The 19,326-nt window shown below is 36.4% G+C and overlaps 1 protein-coding gene across 7 annotated transcripts in view; it reads right to left on the bottom strand.

Moving 5' to 3' along the window:
* The window catches only part of COL24A1 (collagen type XXIV alpha 1 chain), a 425,611-nt gene that overhangs the window by 261,076 nt on the left and 145,209 nt on the right, over positions 1 to 19,326 (bottom strand). For 5 of the 7 annotated variants that reach the window (XM_029227745.1, XM_029227744.1, XM_029227743.1 and 2 more), the window contains 5 exons: positions 9,203 to 9,297; positions 9,090 to 9,126; positions 8,781 to 8,834; positions 8,452 to 8,505; positions 3,823 to 3,876 (listed from right to left, as the gene is read on the bottom strand). In XM_029227745.1, the coding sequence (XP_029083578.1) occupies positions 3,823 to 3,876; positions 8,452 to 8,505; positions 8,781 to 8,834; positions 9,090 to 9,126; positions 9,203 to 9,297 (294 nt within the window). Of the gene's footprint in view, positions 1 to 3,822; positions 3,877 to 8,451; positions 8,506 to 8,780; positions 8,835 to 9,081; positions 9,127 to 9,202; positions 9,298 to 19,326 lie in introns of all 7 variants that reach the window. The other 2 variants (XM_029227746.1, XM_029227749.1) reach the window with 1 other exon arrangement.

Here is a 19,326-nt window from a genome sequence, read left to right as displayed (position 1 = left end):
TATATATATATAAAACTGATTCACTTTGCTGTACACCTGAAACTAATGGAACATTGTAAATCAACTATACCCCAATAAGATTTTTTTTTAATTTAAAAGAATTAACTAAGTGAGGTGATGGATGTGTTATCTTGATCTTGGTAATAATTCCACAATGTATATCAAATCATCACATTGTACACTTTTGTATACGCAATTATATTGGTCAATTATTCCCAGTTATTTCTCAATAAAGTTAAAAATACCATAAAGCTTTTATCATTAAAATAATGTGACAATTGCACAGGAATAGACAACCATTCAAGTGAAATAGAAAACAAAGTCCAGACATAGACACAATAACCATGGAAATGTACTATATGATAGGGGTGGCATCTTAAAATCACTGAAGCAAAGACAAATTGCTTAACAAATGGTTCTGGGACAATGGATAAGCCATTTAGGAAAAGATAAAATTAAACATATATATCACAATAAAAAAACTCCAAGTAATTTGCTCAAGGTACTCAGGCTAACTCCTCAATTCTCATTCAGAAGATATCTCAAAAGCACTGTACTTTCCAGATATTAACTTAAGCCTTTCATCACCCAATTATTAACAAAAGCTATCACAGAAGTATATACCTAGGACCATCATTTTGACCTCTAATAGGATTACTTTTACTGGATTGTACTTTGACATTATGATAGCAATCTGTACTCAAATATGGAAATCACACAATACCATGAATTGTTGCCCTTCCTTTGTACAAGTGATATGTTTTTGTCCAAGGGAGAAGAAAAGCATATAACTGACCATGTTTCATTGTTTTGCCCAGTAGAAAGTTGAGACTCAAGTTTGCAATTCGGTTCTAGTGAACTGTACTGAACTTTGTGGCTGTATTTTGGGGAAAAGGTTTTTCAGTCTCAGCTGAGTTTTTAACACAAGTCAGAAGTTGTTACTAGTCCCTGGTTCCCTTCCCCGCTTAGTCCTCACAGAACTCTTCAAGCGCCCTCCTTCTGCATGCACACCTTTCTCCCACTCCTGGGATTTAGTATCCTACTTACAGAGAACACAGACTCTATCCTATTTGACCTTTTTCAACATCTTTTTCCTTTTAAAACAAATCCCTGCACTTGTGCTATGCATAACTTATTTATTCTTGATCTTCCTTGCTTTTTAGAGAAATGCACTGACGTCTGTGAATTTCCCTCTAGGTGCTTCTTTACGTACAACACTAGATTTTATAGTGATTTGTTACTTAATTCTAAATATTTTCTAATTTCCATTGTGATTTTTTTCTTCTCATGATGTTTTTAAGTTACCAAAGTTTATTTTACTGCTCTTAATACTGTCAATTTAAAACTTAATTGCACTGTAAACGGAGAATATAGCCTTCTGGAGTTGAGGGTCCAGGTGTAGTATTTTCAAACCTTGTTTTATAAAGCCTAAATTATTTCATCTATTACAACTGCATCATCTAATACCTTTATGTGGATGACTATACAAACATGTATCTCTAGTTCACTCTTTTGAGTGTCAGGTCTACAATTTTCTATACACTTATGAGACTAATTTCCTGTATGTCCTATAGGCACTTCAGCCCTAAAAAAATCAAAACCAAAGCATTATCTCCACCCACCCTGAGTATCCTCCTCCTTTTTTATTCTCTATTTTTAGAATGGTGATCTACATTCTACATAACTGTTCAAGCAAAAATTATTAAATTTGTCTTTTATTCCTCTCTCACACAAGCTGAATGAACTGAACTGAGTGATTCAACTGCTGTGAATTATATTTCCTAATTATTTCTTGAAGCCACCCTTTTCTCTCTCTTATTACAGGCCCTCATCATTAATCCCCTGACCTTGCATTATACTCCCAAGCAGCCTTAGTTCTGTCATCTCTCCCTCTCTCGTTCTCTTTTATCTTTACTCCTTCTACCACAATTATGTTGAAATGCATGTCTGATAAGTTCATTCCTTTGATTAAAAATCTTTGATCACTGTCTACAGGATAAAGTCAAAATACAGCACAACATATAAGATCCTTTACCTGAGAAAATTCATCTACCGTGCAAGTAGAAACTTTTCAGGCTTGATATACTGTTAAACATGCTATTTTAAATTCTTAGACATACAAGTCTATTAAAAGCCTAATGTCAAGAAGTATTTAAATAGAGCTGTTGCCTCATATACGATATCCTACATCCTATATTCTTATGATCAAGAAGAAGTTATGATCTTTGGATTAGGCCCCATTTCCCAAACAACCTGGCCCCAATTATTGAGAGAATACAGGTTACATCTTTAGCCCCATCAAAAAATTTAAAATAGGTAAGGAGGAAGAATGGGCATAGGTTAGGGCTTACTACCTTGCAGGAGTCAAAGACAATGAGGCAATGTTTTGAATCATGACTGCAAATCATAAAATCCCAAAGGCAACAGAGGAAAAAAAATTTTTGGAAAATTAAGTAATAAGTAAAAACATGGCCCATGCATCCTTTAACCTGGCTTTATATAAAAGAAGAAAACGGTCCAAAGCCATACTGATAACAAGGAGGTGACACAGTCCTTCCTAGGACACATACCATCTGTAACTAAAATTACAACAGAATAATCCATGTTCATAAAATTAACCTTTAAAGATAATAAAAGATAAATTAGGTTCTGTATCCTCAGTATGAGAACACAGGTAAATATGATTCGTTCCAGGAAGGTTTTCATGACAAATGATTAAATGAATGTAGGCTCATAAAAGATAAACTTATATTAATCTGTTAATTACTACTTTGTCTGTTAATAATCATTTTTATTACTCAAAACAATTTCCTTCTTCCCAGAATGATGACATCAATACATTGCTGTATTTTACCTCCTATTACCTCTCTATTATTAAAAGTAGATACAATGTAGTTTTTTAGATTTTTGAACTATCAACATCCAATACGTTTTTAAATTAGACAATAAGTAAGAATAGGTATCTGCTAAAGAAATCAACCAACCCTGAAAGACAGCTGTGGAATAAGAAATAGACCTTACAGTTTACAAAGAGAGGGAGAAAGCATCAGGACTGTACTATTCCTAGAAACTATGCCTACTGCTTTGACACTATGGGGACTTTATTGCTCTGATTTATTTATTGTGAAGCCAAATTCACTTTCTCACTGTTAATGCTGCATCTATGACTCTGGATCAAATGTGAATGTGTATTTATATGTTTATGTATGCATATGTTTTGGTTTATATTTTTGAACTACGGTGAGCTTCAGAAGCTTTATCTCTATGTAGTATATCGTCGACTCATAAAATGATTTTTTTTAAAAAAAAACTTAAATGTTTCATCTCAGAAGCTCATGTCCTATGTAGTCTTAAGAAAAAGCACCTCTACATCAAGCATTAAGCCAAAGTAAGAATTTCAAATATACAAGCAAATCTGATATATGTGCTACAGACTTAATTGAATTTATCCTAGAATATGAGATCCAAATGATATATGCATATTAAAAAATTGGAAGCATTCTGCATTAAAAATTCAATGGCGTTTAGGTCCTGAAATTTGATTTCAAGCTCCAAGCATGTGTTATTAGTAGTCGTTGTGCAGAACAAATAAATCAGCTGTGACCTAACCAGGACTATAATGCAGCTAATACCTTTTCTATTTTCTAGAGATCACTGTTGCCTACCTCCTGACATAACAGAAAAAATTTAGTCCAAACTATTTTCAAAGATATCAACTTTAAAGACAATCTTTCTTAAACCTATTATGTAAAAGCATGTTTTACTAGTCAAGTTTAATTTCTATATTTATTTAAATTAATTATATTCCCACCAACATTTTACCTCTGGTCCTCGAGAGCCAGGTGGTCCTTGGGGTCCTGGGTTACCTGTTTGGCCCTAAAACGTGGGGGTGGGTGGGAGAAATCAAAGTATAAACATTAATTTAATAAATATGATTTAAAAAGGAAACATATGGTAAGCAAAAAGCACTAAATATATTATGCCACACAAAGTTGTAATGACTTTCTGGCAAACAACACTCAATATATGATAATATGCCAAAGTTTTAATGACTATTCAGAAAGACTTAATTTATAACCATCGTCATTGTAGAAAACTTATTATATAGAGACAGGTGTCCATATATATATATATATATATATATATATATATATATATATATATTTGTATTTACTCCTAAATGTTAGGGCTACAAATTAATGGAAATCAAATCAAGGAAAAAAATTGTGTGTGTGGGTATGTGTTACCCAGAGATAAGACAGTAAACTTTGACTTAACAAAGTAGGGAACTCTAGATGAAGAACTGTTTCCATAAATAGCCAGGGTCCTCTGATTGTCTCTGAAAATTCCTTTCTCCTTTCATAACTATAAGGGGGCTGATTTTGTAATTAAGAATCACCTGGATTTAAATCCTTGTTGCTTAATCTTTCTCAGCCTCAGTTGTCTCACCAATAAAACACGAATAATAACAACAGTAGTAACATTCTTACAGAGTCATTGTAAGGATTAAATGAGACAATAAATGTATAAGTGTTAAGCACAGTGCCTAGCACATAGAAAGTACTCATTAAATGTTAATCAATTTTATAACCATTAATCCTTCCCTTCACATCCTCTCTCCTCTCCTGGATGATACCTAGAATTCCTAGATTGCTTTAATCCTTTCACTAAACTTCTGAGGATTCAGTTTCAATAACTCTGCAGCCATTTTCTGACATTCAGGCTAACAATGTGAAATCAGGGATGCAGAAGAAGGTCCGAGGAAAGAGAAGTGGGTAAAAGCCTGCTACTAGAGAGGGCTGGTGATGCTCTTAAGAGAGGAAACTACAGAACAGGGAAGGCCGGTAGTCTGATACCCTTGTTTTCATAAAAAATATTGAATTCATTATTTGTCATATTAAATTTCTATGTGAGCTTTAAATTTGACTTAAATAGGTCTCAGAATACATAAAATTGCTTGCATTTCTTATACATAAAATTTTATGTATAATATGGGTTTATCCACTTTCCAAGAAGTAAAGCACAGTTTTCCATATGTACTAAATTCAGTCTCGTAGAGTGCTAGAGTATCTGGACTTAAACAGTACACAATACAACTACTGCAATCAAATCTAGTGAAAAGTAATAAAGTATTATGCAGAAGTTCACTGAAGTTCCCCTAAATAAACAAAATTATAATCCATCATACTCCATCATAATCAGTATCTAAGGGAGTCAAATTCTTAAAATGAATATTACCTCCAAGAGATAGAGATGAAGTTCTCACTGAGGCCCTCTAGTGGCAAAATCTAAACAAGACACTAAATTTACAAGCTTGAGGAAAAATCAGCATACACTAGGCCTTTGTTTTCAGAAAAGTTGATTGACAACCTGATATTTAAAAATATAAATTGTGGAATAATTTTATTCATCCTTCAGAAAAAATTTTCATTTTGAAAAACTTCAATGGCAAGTTTCCTTGAATGTCAATTCTCCTTTAGAAAAACTGAGTTTTCAAGTAACTTTTAGAGAATTGAATAATGATTAAAAGTAAACTTCTACAAATGACAGCAACTTCTAGCTAAAAAAAAATGGAAAGGACATAATTGTATTTATTTTCTCTTTTTAAAAAAATAATATTTCTTAACAACTTCAGATTGGTAGTTTCCTTTAGTTTTTAAATACTTGCAGGGTAAAAGCTTCCCTATTCCAGAATGTTAAAATCCTTCTGGATCAGGACATTCTCTTATCTTGAAAACATTCTTTTATGTTATAACTTAGATCCATTTGGAAACAGTATCAGTGACACCAACATTTTATGTAACAGAAAACCAAAAGTAGGAGATATAAAATAAGAAAGACATTCTCATGACTCTGGCATTCTTTGCATGATAGTAAACAAATGATTTAGATAGGCACTAACTTGTATAATCTATTTTTAACATGATTGCTGATACTGTGTACGTAATTTTTCATTAAACAGGTGTCTCCTTCCATAACGAGGAAAGTCAAACTACAATTTTTTCTAACAATAGATAGAAACAAGTGATAAATAAAGTGAAAGTCTAAAGGCAAGGCCATCTCATAAATATTAATTCATAAGTCTCTATCCTATCTTCAGTCCAAAGTATGTATATTTTGAAGATTTGATTAAAAGAAACAAAAAATAGCCAACTGTTTCCTACCAAACTAATCCCTGCTGACATTAAAATATTTTTATTAGAATAGTACAAAAAAGGTATAACACGAGCAAGCAAAAGCCTCACGCTCACCATTTCAGGTTCCCTGCATCACTGCCTTAAAGAACCACATTAGAGTTTCTGGTGATTCCAGGAAAAACAAAAATTTAAGGTTTTAAGACAATGTGCTAAAGGTAAAACAGGCTGTCTTTGCTTTAGCTTAGACTAGAGCAACGTTGGTAAGCATTATTACTAAGAGAGGATTAAAGAGTCACAGAGCTGCAAGGAACCTTACATATGATATAGCCTGACTCTCATTTTAAACACGAGAAATTGGATACCATGGTGGTTAAATGTCCAAGGTCACAGCAGGTCAGTGTCAGGGCTGGAACTAAAATCTACATGTTATTCAGACCAGCAATTCTCCCTCTCCCACCCTAATAAACATGTTATCAATATAAACTGAATCAAAGAGTAAGGAAGACATTAAAAAGGTTTACCTTATATAAGCATGATATTTGACTCTGGTTTTCTCAAGTAATTAATTACAAAGTGTAAGAGAATAATATCAATTATTTATTACTTAGTATTGACCTGAGGAAATGTGTCATGCCACTTCCTTTTATTGTTATCAAAAGTTAGAAAACCCTCACATTAGAAAACAATGAAGATATAAGATATAAGAAGAGGGTCAATCACTGCAGATATTGAAAGCCCCTTTTACGTGGTTTAGAATCATCCTTGAAAAACAGAAGCTTTTTGTTAGCTTGACCTATACTCGTGCCCCTTCTGAGATTCAACACCACGGCACAAGTCTGGGTAGATAGCTGACTGAGTGAAAACTAGTTAAGGCAAAACTCACCACCAACATGTCATTAGATAAATAGATGCCAAAAATTGTTCTTTGGATTAAATAATTCTTGGGAAATGTATATGAAATGCTGTCACTGTTAGAAGTCATAAAGAATGGTGTATGTAAAGTTACGTAACTTAATGCTGCTTCCGTTGATGCAAAAATAAACAATCCAAAGATGAGAGGGTGGAGTTAGAGGGAACATGATGAATTGCTTGGGAAAACAACACTCTTTTATAATGTTATATTAATAAATTATGATATTATATCTAAGTTTTTGTATCTACAATCACCTTCACAGAGTTGTAATCAATATTAAAACCCTAAAACAGGGCTTCCCTGGTGGCGCAGTGGTTGAGAGTCCGCCTGCCAATGCGGGGGACACGGGTTCATGCCCCGGTCCGGGAGGACCCCACATGTCGCGGAGCGGCTGGGCCCGTGAGCCATGGCTGCTGAGCCTGCGCGTCCGGAGCCTGTGCTCCGCAACGGGAGAGGCCACAATAGTGAGAGGCTTGCGTACCGCAAAGAAAAAAAACAAAAAAAAAAACCCTAAAACAATCTTAAAACATTAAAGCCCAGAACACTATGGCACAGTGGCTAAGTGCATGGGCTCTGACATATGTGATTTCCTAGGTTTTCCCAGGTGGCTAACTAACTAACTATGGGACCTTGGGCAAGTTATTTAACTCTCTGTGTCTCAGTTTCCCTAATTGGTAAAATAGGAATAATAATAGTCCCAACTTCATATGATTGTTTTAAGGATTAAATTAGACGTATAGACCTTAGAAGAGCACGTGGCTCTTTGTAAGCACTCAGTAAATGTTAGCTATAATAATTATTACGATTTTTAATATGCAGGTAAATACCTTTAACTCATGTTTTAACCATTTTTCATTTAAATGTTTTTAATTATCCAGTAACTTTAGTTTTATAGCTTCTTAGGCTTCAAGTTAACTACAATACATGGTATCCTTTTATTTCAATTAACTGATGGTCAAAGGTTAAAAAAAGACAAGGAACTAGAATATTTGGGCCCATAAGAGTGTGACAATGCTATTTTTTCTTCCGAATGTTTCCTTAATGAAACAGACATCTGGATAAATTAAAATATTATTTAAGGTGCCTTATATTTTCTGACTTAAAATCTACTGCTTAGTTTAAATACTGTCTATAATAGATGAACCAAGATCTTTAAGGCTCACAGAAATTTGCCTTTGGCCTGGGATGGGGTGGGGTGAGGAGGGTGAGATCCAATAATCTATGCAATGTGAGCTAAAAACTTCAAGGGTTAGCTATATTCTAAAAGTGGAGAGAAAACGCCATACTGGTAGTCTTACATCCTACTTCTTACATTCCACAAACAACAACAGGTATCCAGACTCATGCCATAGTGTGTGTACTCCATGAACCAGAAAGAGCAAACCAAAAGTTCAAACCTACTGAAGGTCCTGGCTTTCCTCTCATCCCTGGTGGTCCAGGAAAACCCCTAGCGCCCTAAAAGAAAAGAACAGTACAGTGAAGAGAAAAACTATTATACGACAGAAGGCAGATACACCTCTATTTACAAATTACTAAAAAAATTCATGGAATTATTCTAAAATAATTGAGAAAACTGTTTTAAACAAGACTTGTAAAACCATATTGATACCATATCCTAAAAAACATATAATCAATGATTAAAATAATGAGTACTCCTTTCTTTTTAAAGAATTTATACATTTTCACTGGCTTTTGTTGTATTTATATAAAATTAACGGTAAAAACATTACCTTGTCTCCAGGATACCCTGGTTCTCCTGGCTCTCCCACAATGCCTTGTTCACCCTGGAGAGCACAATTTCACGTGAAGACACTTAAGCAATGCAAATGTGGCAATATTATAAGAAGGCAAATACTAGTTATACAAGAGTAATTTCTCTATTTTTCCTACTTCTGAGAAAAATTATATACTTGATAGTAGAGATTAGATCCCATATTTTTTAAAACAAGTATTTTTTAAAACAAGTTGTGTGGATTCAAAAGAAAATGTGATAAGAAATCATCTCTATGACAATGTAAATATTTAAATCACCTTATCACCTTTGATTCCAGGTAGGCCCTTATTCCCCGAAAGACCCTAAAAAAGAAAGTGATACTTTGTGACACCATAGAAAAATCAAAGTGAAATATCCATTATAAAAATAGAAACATACCATTGGGCCAGGGATTCCAGAAAGTCCAACTGGTCCCATAGGGCCAACACTGCCCTGAAAAGCAATAAGAAAGAAAGGCATCCTTGAGCATCCAACTAGAATTTAAAAGAGAACATGGTAAACTTAATTAACCCTGAATGGTTCATCTGACTAAGCTCCCACACATGCCTTATTCTTCAACTACTTCTTTTCCTTCTCACATTTATAAATCATACCAATCATTCAAATTTTAATGAGGTCTATCCTGTTTCCTGAAGCCTACTCATACGGATCTTGTCCATGAGCCTCCTTGCCTTCCTTGAGCTCCTATAATACTTACTACCCACAGCATTCATTTTGAAGTATTTCTCCAGAGAGATAATATCTTGATGATAGGGGAAATACTTTAGTGCCATGTTCCCAGGAAGTATTCAATAAATACTTCATTTGCTTGTCTTAGATTTTTCTTTCACCCGTTTATTCAGCAAACATTTATTGGGCAGTTACTATGTGTCAGGCATTCCAATGATTTTATTTCACGATTTACAACTTGCAGACAACAAAAATTACCATAATTTTAGGGAAATGAGTAGTAAACAAAAGGCTCTGCTCTTCTGGGTTTCTCTCATTCATTCATCATTTAAAATTTATTGAGCATAATATGTATCAAACATTGTAGTGTTGTATGGTAGTGTTGAGGAAACAAACATGAAAGAGACATAGACACCAAAGTCAAGGTTTTCAATTTAATGCTCCAAAGCAAGATTACTCAAAAACATTAACTACCACTATCATCTCCTGCAAGCAACAGACCTAGAAAAACTTCTTTAATATGTCATCTTAGAATGTAAAGGACAACTTATAAGGGTTTTTGAAAGTAAAATTTTAAAAAATAGTGGAAATCTCTTGATTGTTTGGAGCCCACTAAATTTTTGTGTTATTGATGCCTTCACTTTCCTTCTTTCTCTTGCAACCTCTCTGTGCCTGGCTAACGTATCATCCTTCATCTTCAAATACTGAGTTGCTTTAAACCTCCATTTCTTGCTTTCCAAATGTTAAGGAACTTTGAAAGGTGTATTTGCAGCAATGATGAAAATGTTGCCCTTTTTAGTTGTAATCCCAACTTTTTAGGATAGCATCCCAGGCCCTTACTACTAGTTTTCCATCAACCCTTTCAGTCTCATGTCCTTCCATTCGTCCCTACTCTCCTTTGACTTCTTCCTCCTCCAAACCCAACATTCTAGACACAATGGGCTGTGTTCCAGCCTCTGAACATGCTCTCCCTTACCACATGCTCCAACCCTTTGAAGATACAGTTACCACTGCTGGAATGTCCTTCTTCTTACAGTACTGAGAATACTGCCCTGTTTTTGTTTTTTTGTTTTCTTTTTTCTGTTTTCCTAATCTGTGCATTATGTGAGAGCAGAAGCATGTTTTATTCATTTTTTTATATCTCTGACCCAACATAATAACTGGCACATAATAGTTTTGAAATAAACTATGGAATGAACACTGGAGGAAGTAATCAACTTCAAAAATAAATTTAAAACAGTGATTTCCAGAGGTCTACATCCTGACATAATGGCCCATTTCTAATAGTCCACATTTATATAACTACAAATTTCAGAACAGAAAATATGACATCTTTACTTTGGGGTGAGTCTTAAAGTCTGTGAAATATAACTACTATATATTTCCAACATGTGTAAGCCTGAAATACATGAGACTGCGAGAGGCAGAGTAATACTTTCCAACTTAATGAACAGATATGCAGTATTAATACATCATTGACAAATTCTATCAATAGGAAATAATTATTCTTATAATTACAGTGGCTAGTTTATTCAAAGTTCATAGCTTTAAAACTTATGTAGTTTAAAACACACAGGGTTCTCGCCTGTGGAGACTGGTGGAGTCGGGCAGGAAGCTTTAAAGCAGTTTCATGCCGGGCCTTACCCCAGATTTTCTGATTTGATTCCTCCCCAGTGAGGCCCAGCATCGGTTCAAGATTCCCACGTGATTCCATTGCAGGCTGAGAATCAAAGTCTAAGCAAAATGACCTTGAAGTCCTTTCGCAGAGGACCAGAGAGTAGTTTGGAAAACGACCAAATATTCTGAAGCCCTGGTCTATAGTGTGGTATGTTTCTTTGTATGATTTTGTCTATTTAGATTTGCTTTTACCATTTGTCCTAGGGTTCTGACTGTTCGTTTTTTTGTTGTTGTTGTTTGTTTTCTTCTTATGAGTGTGTGTATATGTTTATTTGTGTGATTTTGTCTGTTTAGTTTTGCTTTTACCATTTGGTTTGGGGTTCTATTGTTCGTGCATTTTTCTTCTTTTTTCCTTCTTTTTTCTTCCTTTTCTTCTGACCCATGTGGGTGGCAGGGTCTTGGTGCTCCAGCCAGGTGTCAGGTCTGAGCCTCCACGGTGGGAGAACTGAGTCCAGGACACCGGACCACCAGAGACCTCCTGGCCCCAAGTAATATCATTTGGTGAGAGCTCTCCCAGAGATCTCTGTCTAAACACTAAGACTCAGCTCCAACCAACAGCCAGCAAGCTCCAGTGTTGAATGCACCATGCCAAACAACCAGCAGGACTGGAACACAACCCCACCTACTAGCAGAGAGGCCACCTAAAGTCATACTAAGTCCACAGATACCCCAAAATTCACCACTGGATGCGGCCCTGCCCACCAGAAGAACAAGATTCAGCCCCACCCACCAGAACACAGGGACCAGTCCCCTCCGCCAGGAAGCCTACACAAACCACTGAACCAACCTCACAACTAGGGGTCAGACACCAAAAACAACAGGAACTAGAACCTGCAGCCTGTGAAAAGGAGATGCCCAATACAGTAAGTTGAACAAAATAAGAAGAGACATATGCAGCAGATGAAGGAGCAAAGTAAAAACCCACCAGACCAAACAAATGAAGAGGAAATAGGCAGTCTACCGGAAAAAGAATTCAGAGTAATAAAAGTAAAGATGATCCAAAATCTTGGAAGTAGAATGGAGAAAATACAAAAAGCGTTTAACAAGGACTTAGAAGAATTAAAGAGCAAACAAAGAATGATGAACAACAAAATAAATGAAATTAAAAATTCTCTAGAAGGAATCAATAGCAGAATAACTGAGGCAGAAGACCAGATAAGTGACCTGGAAGATAAAATTGTGGACATAACTACCGCAGAGCAGAATAAAGAAAAAAGAATGAAAAGAATTGAGGACAGTCTCAGAGACCTTTGGGACAACATTATATGCACCAACATTCAAATTATAGGGGTCACAGAAGAAGAAGAGAAAAAGAAAGGTCTGAGAAAATATTTGAGAAGAGTATACTCGCAAACCTCCTTAACAGGAGAAAGGAAATAGTCGATCAAGTCCAGGAAGCGCAGAGAGTCACATACATGAGAAATCCAAGGAGAAACAGGCCAACACACACATTAATCAAACTATCAAAAATTAAATACAAAGAAAAGATATTAAAAGCAACAAGGGACAAGCCAAAAAAAAAATATACAAGGGAATTCCCATAAGGTTAACAGCTGAACTTTCAGCAGAGACTCTGCAAGCCAGCAGGGAGTGGCAGGACATATTTAAAGTGACAAAAGGGAAAAACCTACAACCAAGGTTACTCTACCCAGCAAGGATCTCATTCTGATTCGATGGAGAAATTAAAACCTTTACAAACAAGCAAAAGTTAAGAGCACCACCAAACCAGTTTTACAACAAATGCTAAAGGAACTTCTCTAGGTGGTAAACACAAGAGAAGGAAAAGACAAACAAAAACAAACCCAAAACAATTAAGAAAATGGTAATAAAAACATACATATCGATAATTACCTTAAATGTAAATGGTTTAATTGCTCCAACAAAACACACTGACTGGCTAAATGGATACAAAAACAAGATCCGTATATATGCTGTCTACAAGAGACCGACTTGAGACCTAGGGACACATACAGATTAAAAGTGAGGGGATGGAAAAAGATATTCCATGCAAACGGAAATCAAAAGAAAGCTGGAGTAGCAATACTCATATCAGAAAAAATAGACTTTAAAATAAAGACTGTTATAAAGAACAAAGAAGGATATGACATAATTATCAAGGAATCAGTCCAAGAAGAAGGTGTATCAATTTTGAATACTTATGCACCCAACATAGGAGCACCTCAATACATAAGGCAAATGCTAACAGCCCTAAAAGGGGAAATCGACAGTAACACTGTAATAGAAGGGGACTTTAACACCCCACTTCCACAAATGGACAGATCATCCAAAATGAAAATAAATAAGGAAACACAAGCTTTAAATGATACAGTAGACCAGATGGACTTAACTGATATTTATAGGACATTCCACCAAAAACAACAGAATACACTTTCTTCTCAAGTGCTCAAGGAACATTCTCCAGGATAGATCATATGTTGGGTCACCAAATGAGCCTTGGTACATTTAAGAAAATTGAAATTGTATCAAGTATCTTTTCCTACAACAACACAATTACAGGAAAAAAACTGTAAATAATACAAACCCATCGAGGCTAAACAATACACTACTAAATAGCCAAGAGATCACTGAAGAAATCAAAGAGGAAATCAAAAAATACCTAGAGACAAATGGCAATGAAAACATGATGACCCAAAACCTATGGGATGCAGCAAAAGCAGTTCTAAGAGGGAAGGTTAGAGCTATACAGTCCTACCCCAGGAAACAAGAAACATCTCAAATAAACAACCTCACCTTACACCTAAAGCAACTAGAGAAAGAAGAACAAAGAAAACCCAAAGTCAATAGAAGGAAAGAAATCATAAAGAGCAGAAATAAATGAAAAAGAAATGAAGGAAACAATAGCAAAGTCAATAAAACTAAAAGCTGGATATCTGGGAAGATAAACAAAATTGATAAGCCACTAGCCAGAAAAGGGAGAACACTCAAAGCAACAGAATTAGAAATGAAAAAGAAGAACTGACTCTGCAGAAATACAAAGGATCATGAAAGATTACTACAATCAACTGTATGCCAATAAAATGGACAACCTGGAAGAAATGCACAAATTCTTAGAAAAGCACACCCTTCCAAGACTGAACCAGGAAGAAATAGAAAATATAAACAGATCAATCTCAACCACTGTAATTGAGACTATGACTAAAAATCTTCCAACAAACAAAAGCCCAGGACAAGATAGATTCACAGGGGAATTCTATCAAACACTCAGAGAAGAGTTATCACCTATCATTCTCAAAGTATTCTAAAATATAGCAGAGTAAGGAACACTCCCAAACTCATTCTACGAGGCCACTAGCACCCTGATACCAAAATCAGATAAAGATGTCACAAGAAAAGAAAACTACAGGCTAATACCACTGATGAACATAGATGCAAAAATCCTCAACAAAATACTAGCAAACATAATCCAACAGCACATTAAAAGGATCATACACCATGATCAAGTGGGGTTTATCCCAGGAATGCAAGGATTCTTCAGTATATGCTAATCAGTCAATGTGATACACCATTAATTAACAAATTGAAGGAGAAAATTAACAAGTTGAAGGAGAAAAACCATAAGATCATCTCAATAGATGCAGAAAAAGCTTCTGACAAAATTCAACACCCATTTATGATAAAAACTCTCCAGAAAGTAAGCACAGAGGGAAGTTACCTGAACATAATAAAGGCCATATATGACAAACCCACAGCCAACATCATTCTCAATGGTGAAAAACTGAAACCATTTCCTCTAAAATCAGGAACAAGACGAGGTTTCCCACTCTCACCACTATTATTCAACATAGTTTTGGAAGTTTTAGCCACAGCAATCGGAGAAGAAAATGAAATAAAAAGAATCCATAATGGAAAATAAGAAGTAAAACTGTCACTTTTTTGCAGATGACATGATACTGTACATAGAAAATCCTAGAGATGCTACCAGAAGACTACTAGAGCGAATCAATGAATTTGGTAAAGTAGCAGGATACAAAATTAATGCACAGAAATCTCTTGAATCCCTATACAGTAATGATAAAAAATCTGAAAGAGAAAATAAGGAAACACTCCCATTTGCCATTGCAAGAAAAAGAATAAAATACCTAGGAATAAACCTACATAAGGAGACAGAAGACCTATATGCAGAAAACTATAAAACGCTGATGAAAGAAATTAAAGACGAGACAAACAGATGGAGAGATATACCACGTTCTTGGATTGGAAGAATCAATATTGGGAAAATGACTATACTATCTAAAGCAATCTACAGACTCAATGCAATCCCTATCAAACTACCAGTGGCATTTTTCACAGAGCTAGAACCAAAAATTTCACAATTTGTATGGAAACACACAAGATCCTGAAGAGCCAAAGTAACCTTGAGAAAGAAAAACGGAGCTGGAGGAATCAGGCTCCCAAACTTCAGACTATATTACAAATTTACAGTAATCAAGACGGTATGGTATTGGCACAAAAACAAATATAGATCAATGGAACAGGATAGAAAGCCCAGAGATAAACCCATGCACATACTGTCACTTTATCTTTGATAAAGGAGGCAAGAATATACAATGGAGAAAAGACAGCCTCTTCAATAAGTGGTGCTGGGAAAACTGGACAGCTACATGCAAAAGAATGAAATTAGAACACTTCCTAACACCATACACAAAAATAAACTCAAAATGGATTAAAGACCTAAATGTAAGGCCAGAAACTATAAAACTCTTAGAGGAAAACATAGGCAGAGCACTCTATGACATAAATCACAACAAGATCCTTTCTGACCCACCTCCTAGAGAAATGGAAATAAAAACAAAAATAAACAAATGGGACCTAATGAAACTTAAAAGTTTTTGCCAGCAAAGGAAATCATAAACCAGACCAAAAGACAACCCTCAGAATGGGAGAAAATATTTTCAAATGAAGCAACTGAAAAGGATTAATCTCCAAAATACATAAGCAGCTCATACAGACCAATATCAAAAAACAAACAAACCAATCCAAATATGGTCGTAAGACCTAAATAGACATTTCTTCAAAGAAGACATAGAGATGGCCAAAAAACACATGAAGGATGCTCAACATCACTAACCATTAGAGAAATGCAAATATAAACCACAATGAGGTATCACCTCACACTGGTCAGAATGGCCATCATCAAAAAATCTACGAACAGTAAATGCTGGAGAGGGTGTGGAGAAAAGGGAACCCTCTTGCACTGTTGGTGGGAATGTAAATTGATACAGCCTCTATGGAGAACAGTATGAAGGTTCCTTAAAAAACTGAAACTAGAACTACCATATGACCCAGCAATTCCACTACTGGGCCTATACCGTGAAAAAACCATAATTCAAAAGGACAAATGCACCGCAATGTTCACTGCAGCACTATTTACAATAGCCAGGACATGGAAACAACCTAAATGTCCAGCGACAGATGAATGGATAAAGATGTGGTACATGCATACAATGGAATATTACTCAGCCATAAAAAGGAACGAAATTACATCATCTGTAGAGATGTGGATGGACCTAGGATCTGTCATACAGAGTGAAGTAAGTCAGAAAGAGAAAAACGAATACAGTATGCTAACACATATATATGGAATGTAAAAAAAAATTAGTTCTGACAGACCTCGGGGCAGGACAGAAATAAAGATGCAGATGTAGAGAATGGACTTGAGGACACAGGGAGGGGGAAGGGTAAGCTGCGACAAAGTGAGAGTGGCACTGACATATACATATTACCAAATGTAAATCAGATACCTAGTGGGAAGCAGCCGCATAGCACAGGGAGATCAGCTAGGTGCTCTCTGACCACCTAGAGGGGTTGCATAGGGAGGGTGGGAGAGATGGGATATGCGGATATATGTATGCATATAGCTGATTCACTTTGTTATACAGCAGAAACTAACATAACATTGTAAACCAATTATACTCCAATAAAGATGTTAAAAAAATACAGTAAACATCTCTGTGTGGAAATTATACAGCAACAATTCATGTAAGGAATGGAAAGGAATATCATAAAAACAAACAAATGTTTCTTTATTGTCCTGTTGTTTTTTCTATACACAATATCCTAAATTTTTGTTTCAGTAAATATATTACTGTGCATAGTCTGGCATGTTCAGATGAATGTACTTTGTATGCACAATATGCTATTTTACTTTTTAGTGACTCTGAAAGAAAAACCACAAAATAGTAAGTTTCAGAAGGTATCAAAAAACATATTCAGGGCGGAGTCAAGATGGTGGTGTGGGAAGTCAGAGAGGTTGTGTCTCCCCACAAGTACGGCACCTGCCGGACGCTGGTGGTGGACCCTGACGTCCAAGGAGATTGGTGGAACCCCCAAGCGAACCAGTAGGATGTGGCGGGACTGAGGGGGCAGTAGAAGTGGAGGCTGGAAAGGACCAGTGCCTCTAGGGTTGGCTGAGAGTGGGGAGGGGTTCCCATGCCTGGAGGGACCCTTGGGGGCTCAGATCAGGAGGGAGCATGCACAGCGTTTCCCCTTCCCAATCGGCTGGGGAAGTCTGACCAGCTCTCAAAGGCCAGGTCCTATCCCCTCAGAGGCCCCCTGTGGGCCTCATTGCTCCTGGGGGCATAGGAGGGAGGCCAGGGAGAACAGGAGGTCCAGGCCACGTGGGTCCTCGGGGAGCAGGAGGGAGAGCAGGAAAGGCAAGCAGGAGGTGCCCTCCAGGACCAGAAGAGCAGGAGAGGAGCAGAGGGAGAGCACCCCACCCACTGGAACCCAGGAAGCCTGCTGGGATTGCAGGTGGGGTCCCCTGCCCTCTGACACCAGAGGCAGGAGGCACGCCTGGGCCCCTTCTGTTCTGTAGAGCCTAAGCCCCACCCCCACCCCCCCACAGGACCTTTTCAAGCCCTGTGGATCCCAAGCATAGGCCCTGTCCTCCAACATCCATAGCCAATGTCTTTTCCACCTTTTTTTTTTTTTTCTTCGTTTTTCCTCTTTTTTTTTTTTTTTTTTTTACTACTCTGGTTCTGTTTTACCTTCTGGTTGTTGTTTCAAGTATATTTTTATTTTTATATTCTTTCTAACATATCTGTTAGTATCCTACTCTAATTTTATTTTTTACTTTGTTATTGTTCCCCCACTTTGTTTTTTCTGCCCTTCGCAGCTTGTGGGACCTTGGTTCATGAGCCTGGGTTTGGGCTGAAGCTCCTGGGATGGGAGCTCCGAGTGTGAACCATTGGACTAACAGAGAACCTCAGACCCCAGGGAATATTCATCAGAGTGAGGTCTGCCAGAGGTCCTCATCACAGCCCCAATACCCAGTTTTACCCAACAGCTCACAAACATCAGTGTTGGAAGACTCAGGGCAAACAACCAGTAAGACAGGAACACAATCTAACTCACCAAAAGAAAAAAAAAAATGAGATGGCAAAAAAATATGTCACAGATGAAGGAGCAAAGTAAAAACCTACAAGGCCAAATAAATGAAGAGGAAATAGGCAATCTAACCAAAAAGGAATTCAGAATAATGGTACTAAAGATGATCCAGACTCTCAGAAATAGAATGGACTCATGTACCGAGAAAATACAAGAAATGTTTAACAAAGACCAGAAGACCTAAAAGAACAAACTGAAATGAACAACAATAACTGAAATGAAAAATACACTAGAAGGAATCAATAACAGAATAACTGAGGCAGAAGAACGAATAACTGAGCTAGAAGACGAAATCGTGGAAATAACTGCCTACGAGCAGAACAAAGAAAAAAGAAGGAAAATAATTGAAGACAATCTCAGAGACCTCTGGAACAACACTAAAGGCATAAACATTCAAATTATAGGGGTCGCAGAAGAAGAAGAGTAAAAGAAAGGGTCTGAGAAAATATTTGAAGAGAGTATAGTCGAAAACTTCCCTAACATGGGAAAGCAAATAGCCAAGTCTAGGAAATGCAGAGTCCCATACAGGATAAACCCTAGGAGAAACACACCAAGACACATATTAATCAAACTACCAAAAATTACATTCAAAGAAAAAATATTAAAAGTAGCAAGGGGAAAACAAAAAATAACATACAAAGGAAACCCCATAAGGTTATCAGCTGATTTTTCAGCAGAAACTCTGCAGGCCAGAAGGGAGTGGCAGGACGTACTTAAAATGATGAAAGAGAAAAACCTACAACCAAGAT

The sequence above is a fragment of the Monodon monoceros genome, unplaced genomic scaffold (genome assembly GCF_005190385.1).
Source record: "Monodon monoceros isolate NGI ecotype Baffin Bay Population unplaced genomic scaffold, NGI_Narwhal_1 Super_Scaffold_18, whole genome shotgun sequence".
Classification (NCBI taxonomy): Eukaryota; Metazoa; Chordata; class Mammalia; order Artiodactyla; family Monodontidae; genus Monodon; species Monodon monoceros.
This window is presented reverse-complemented; position numbering and strand designations above follow the sequence as displayed.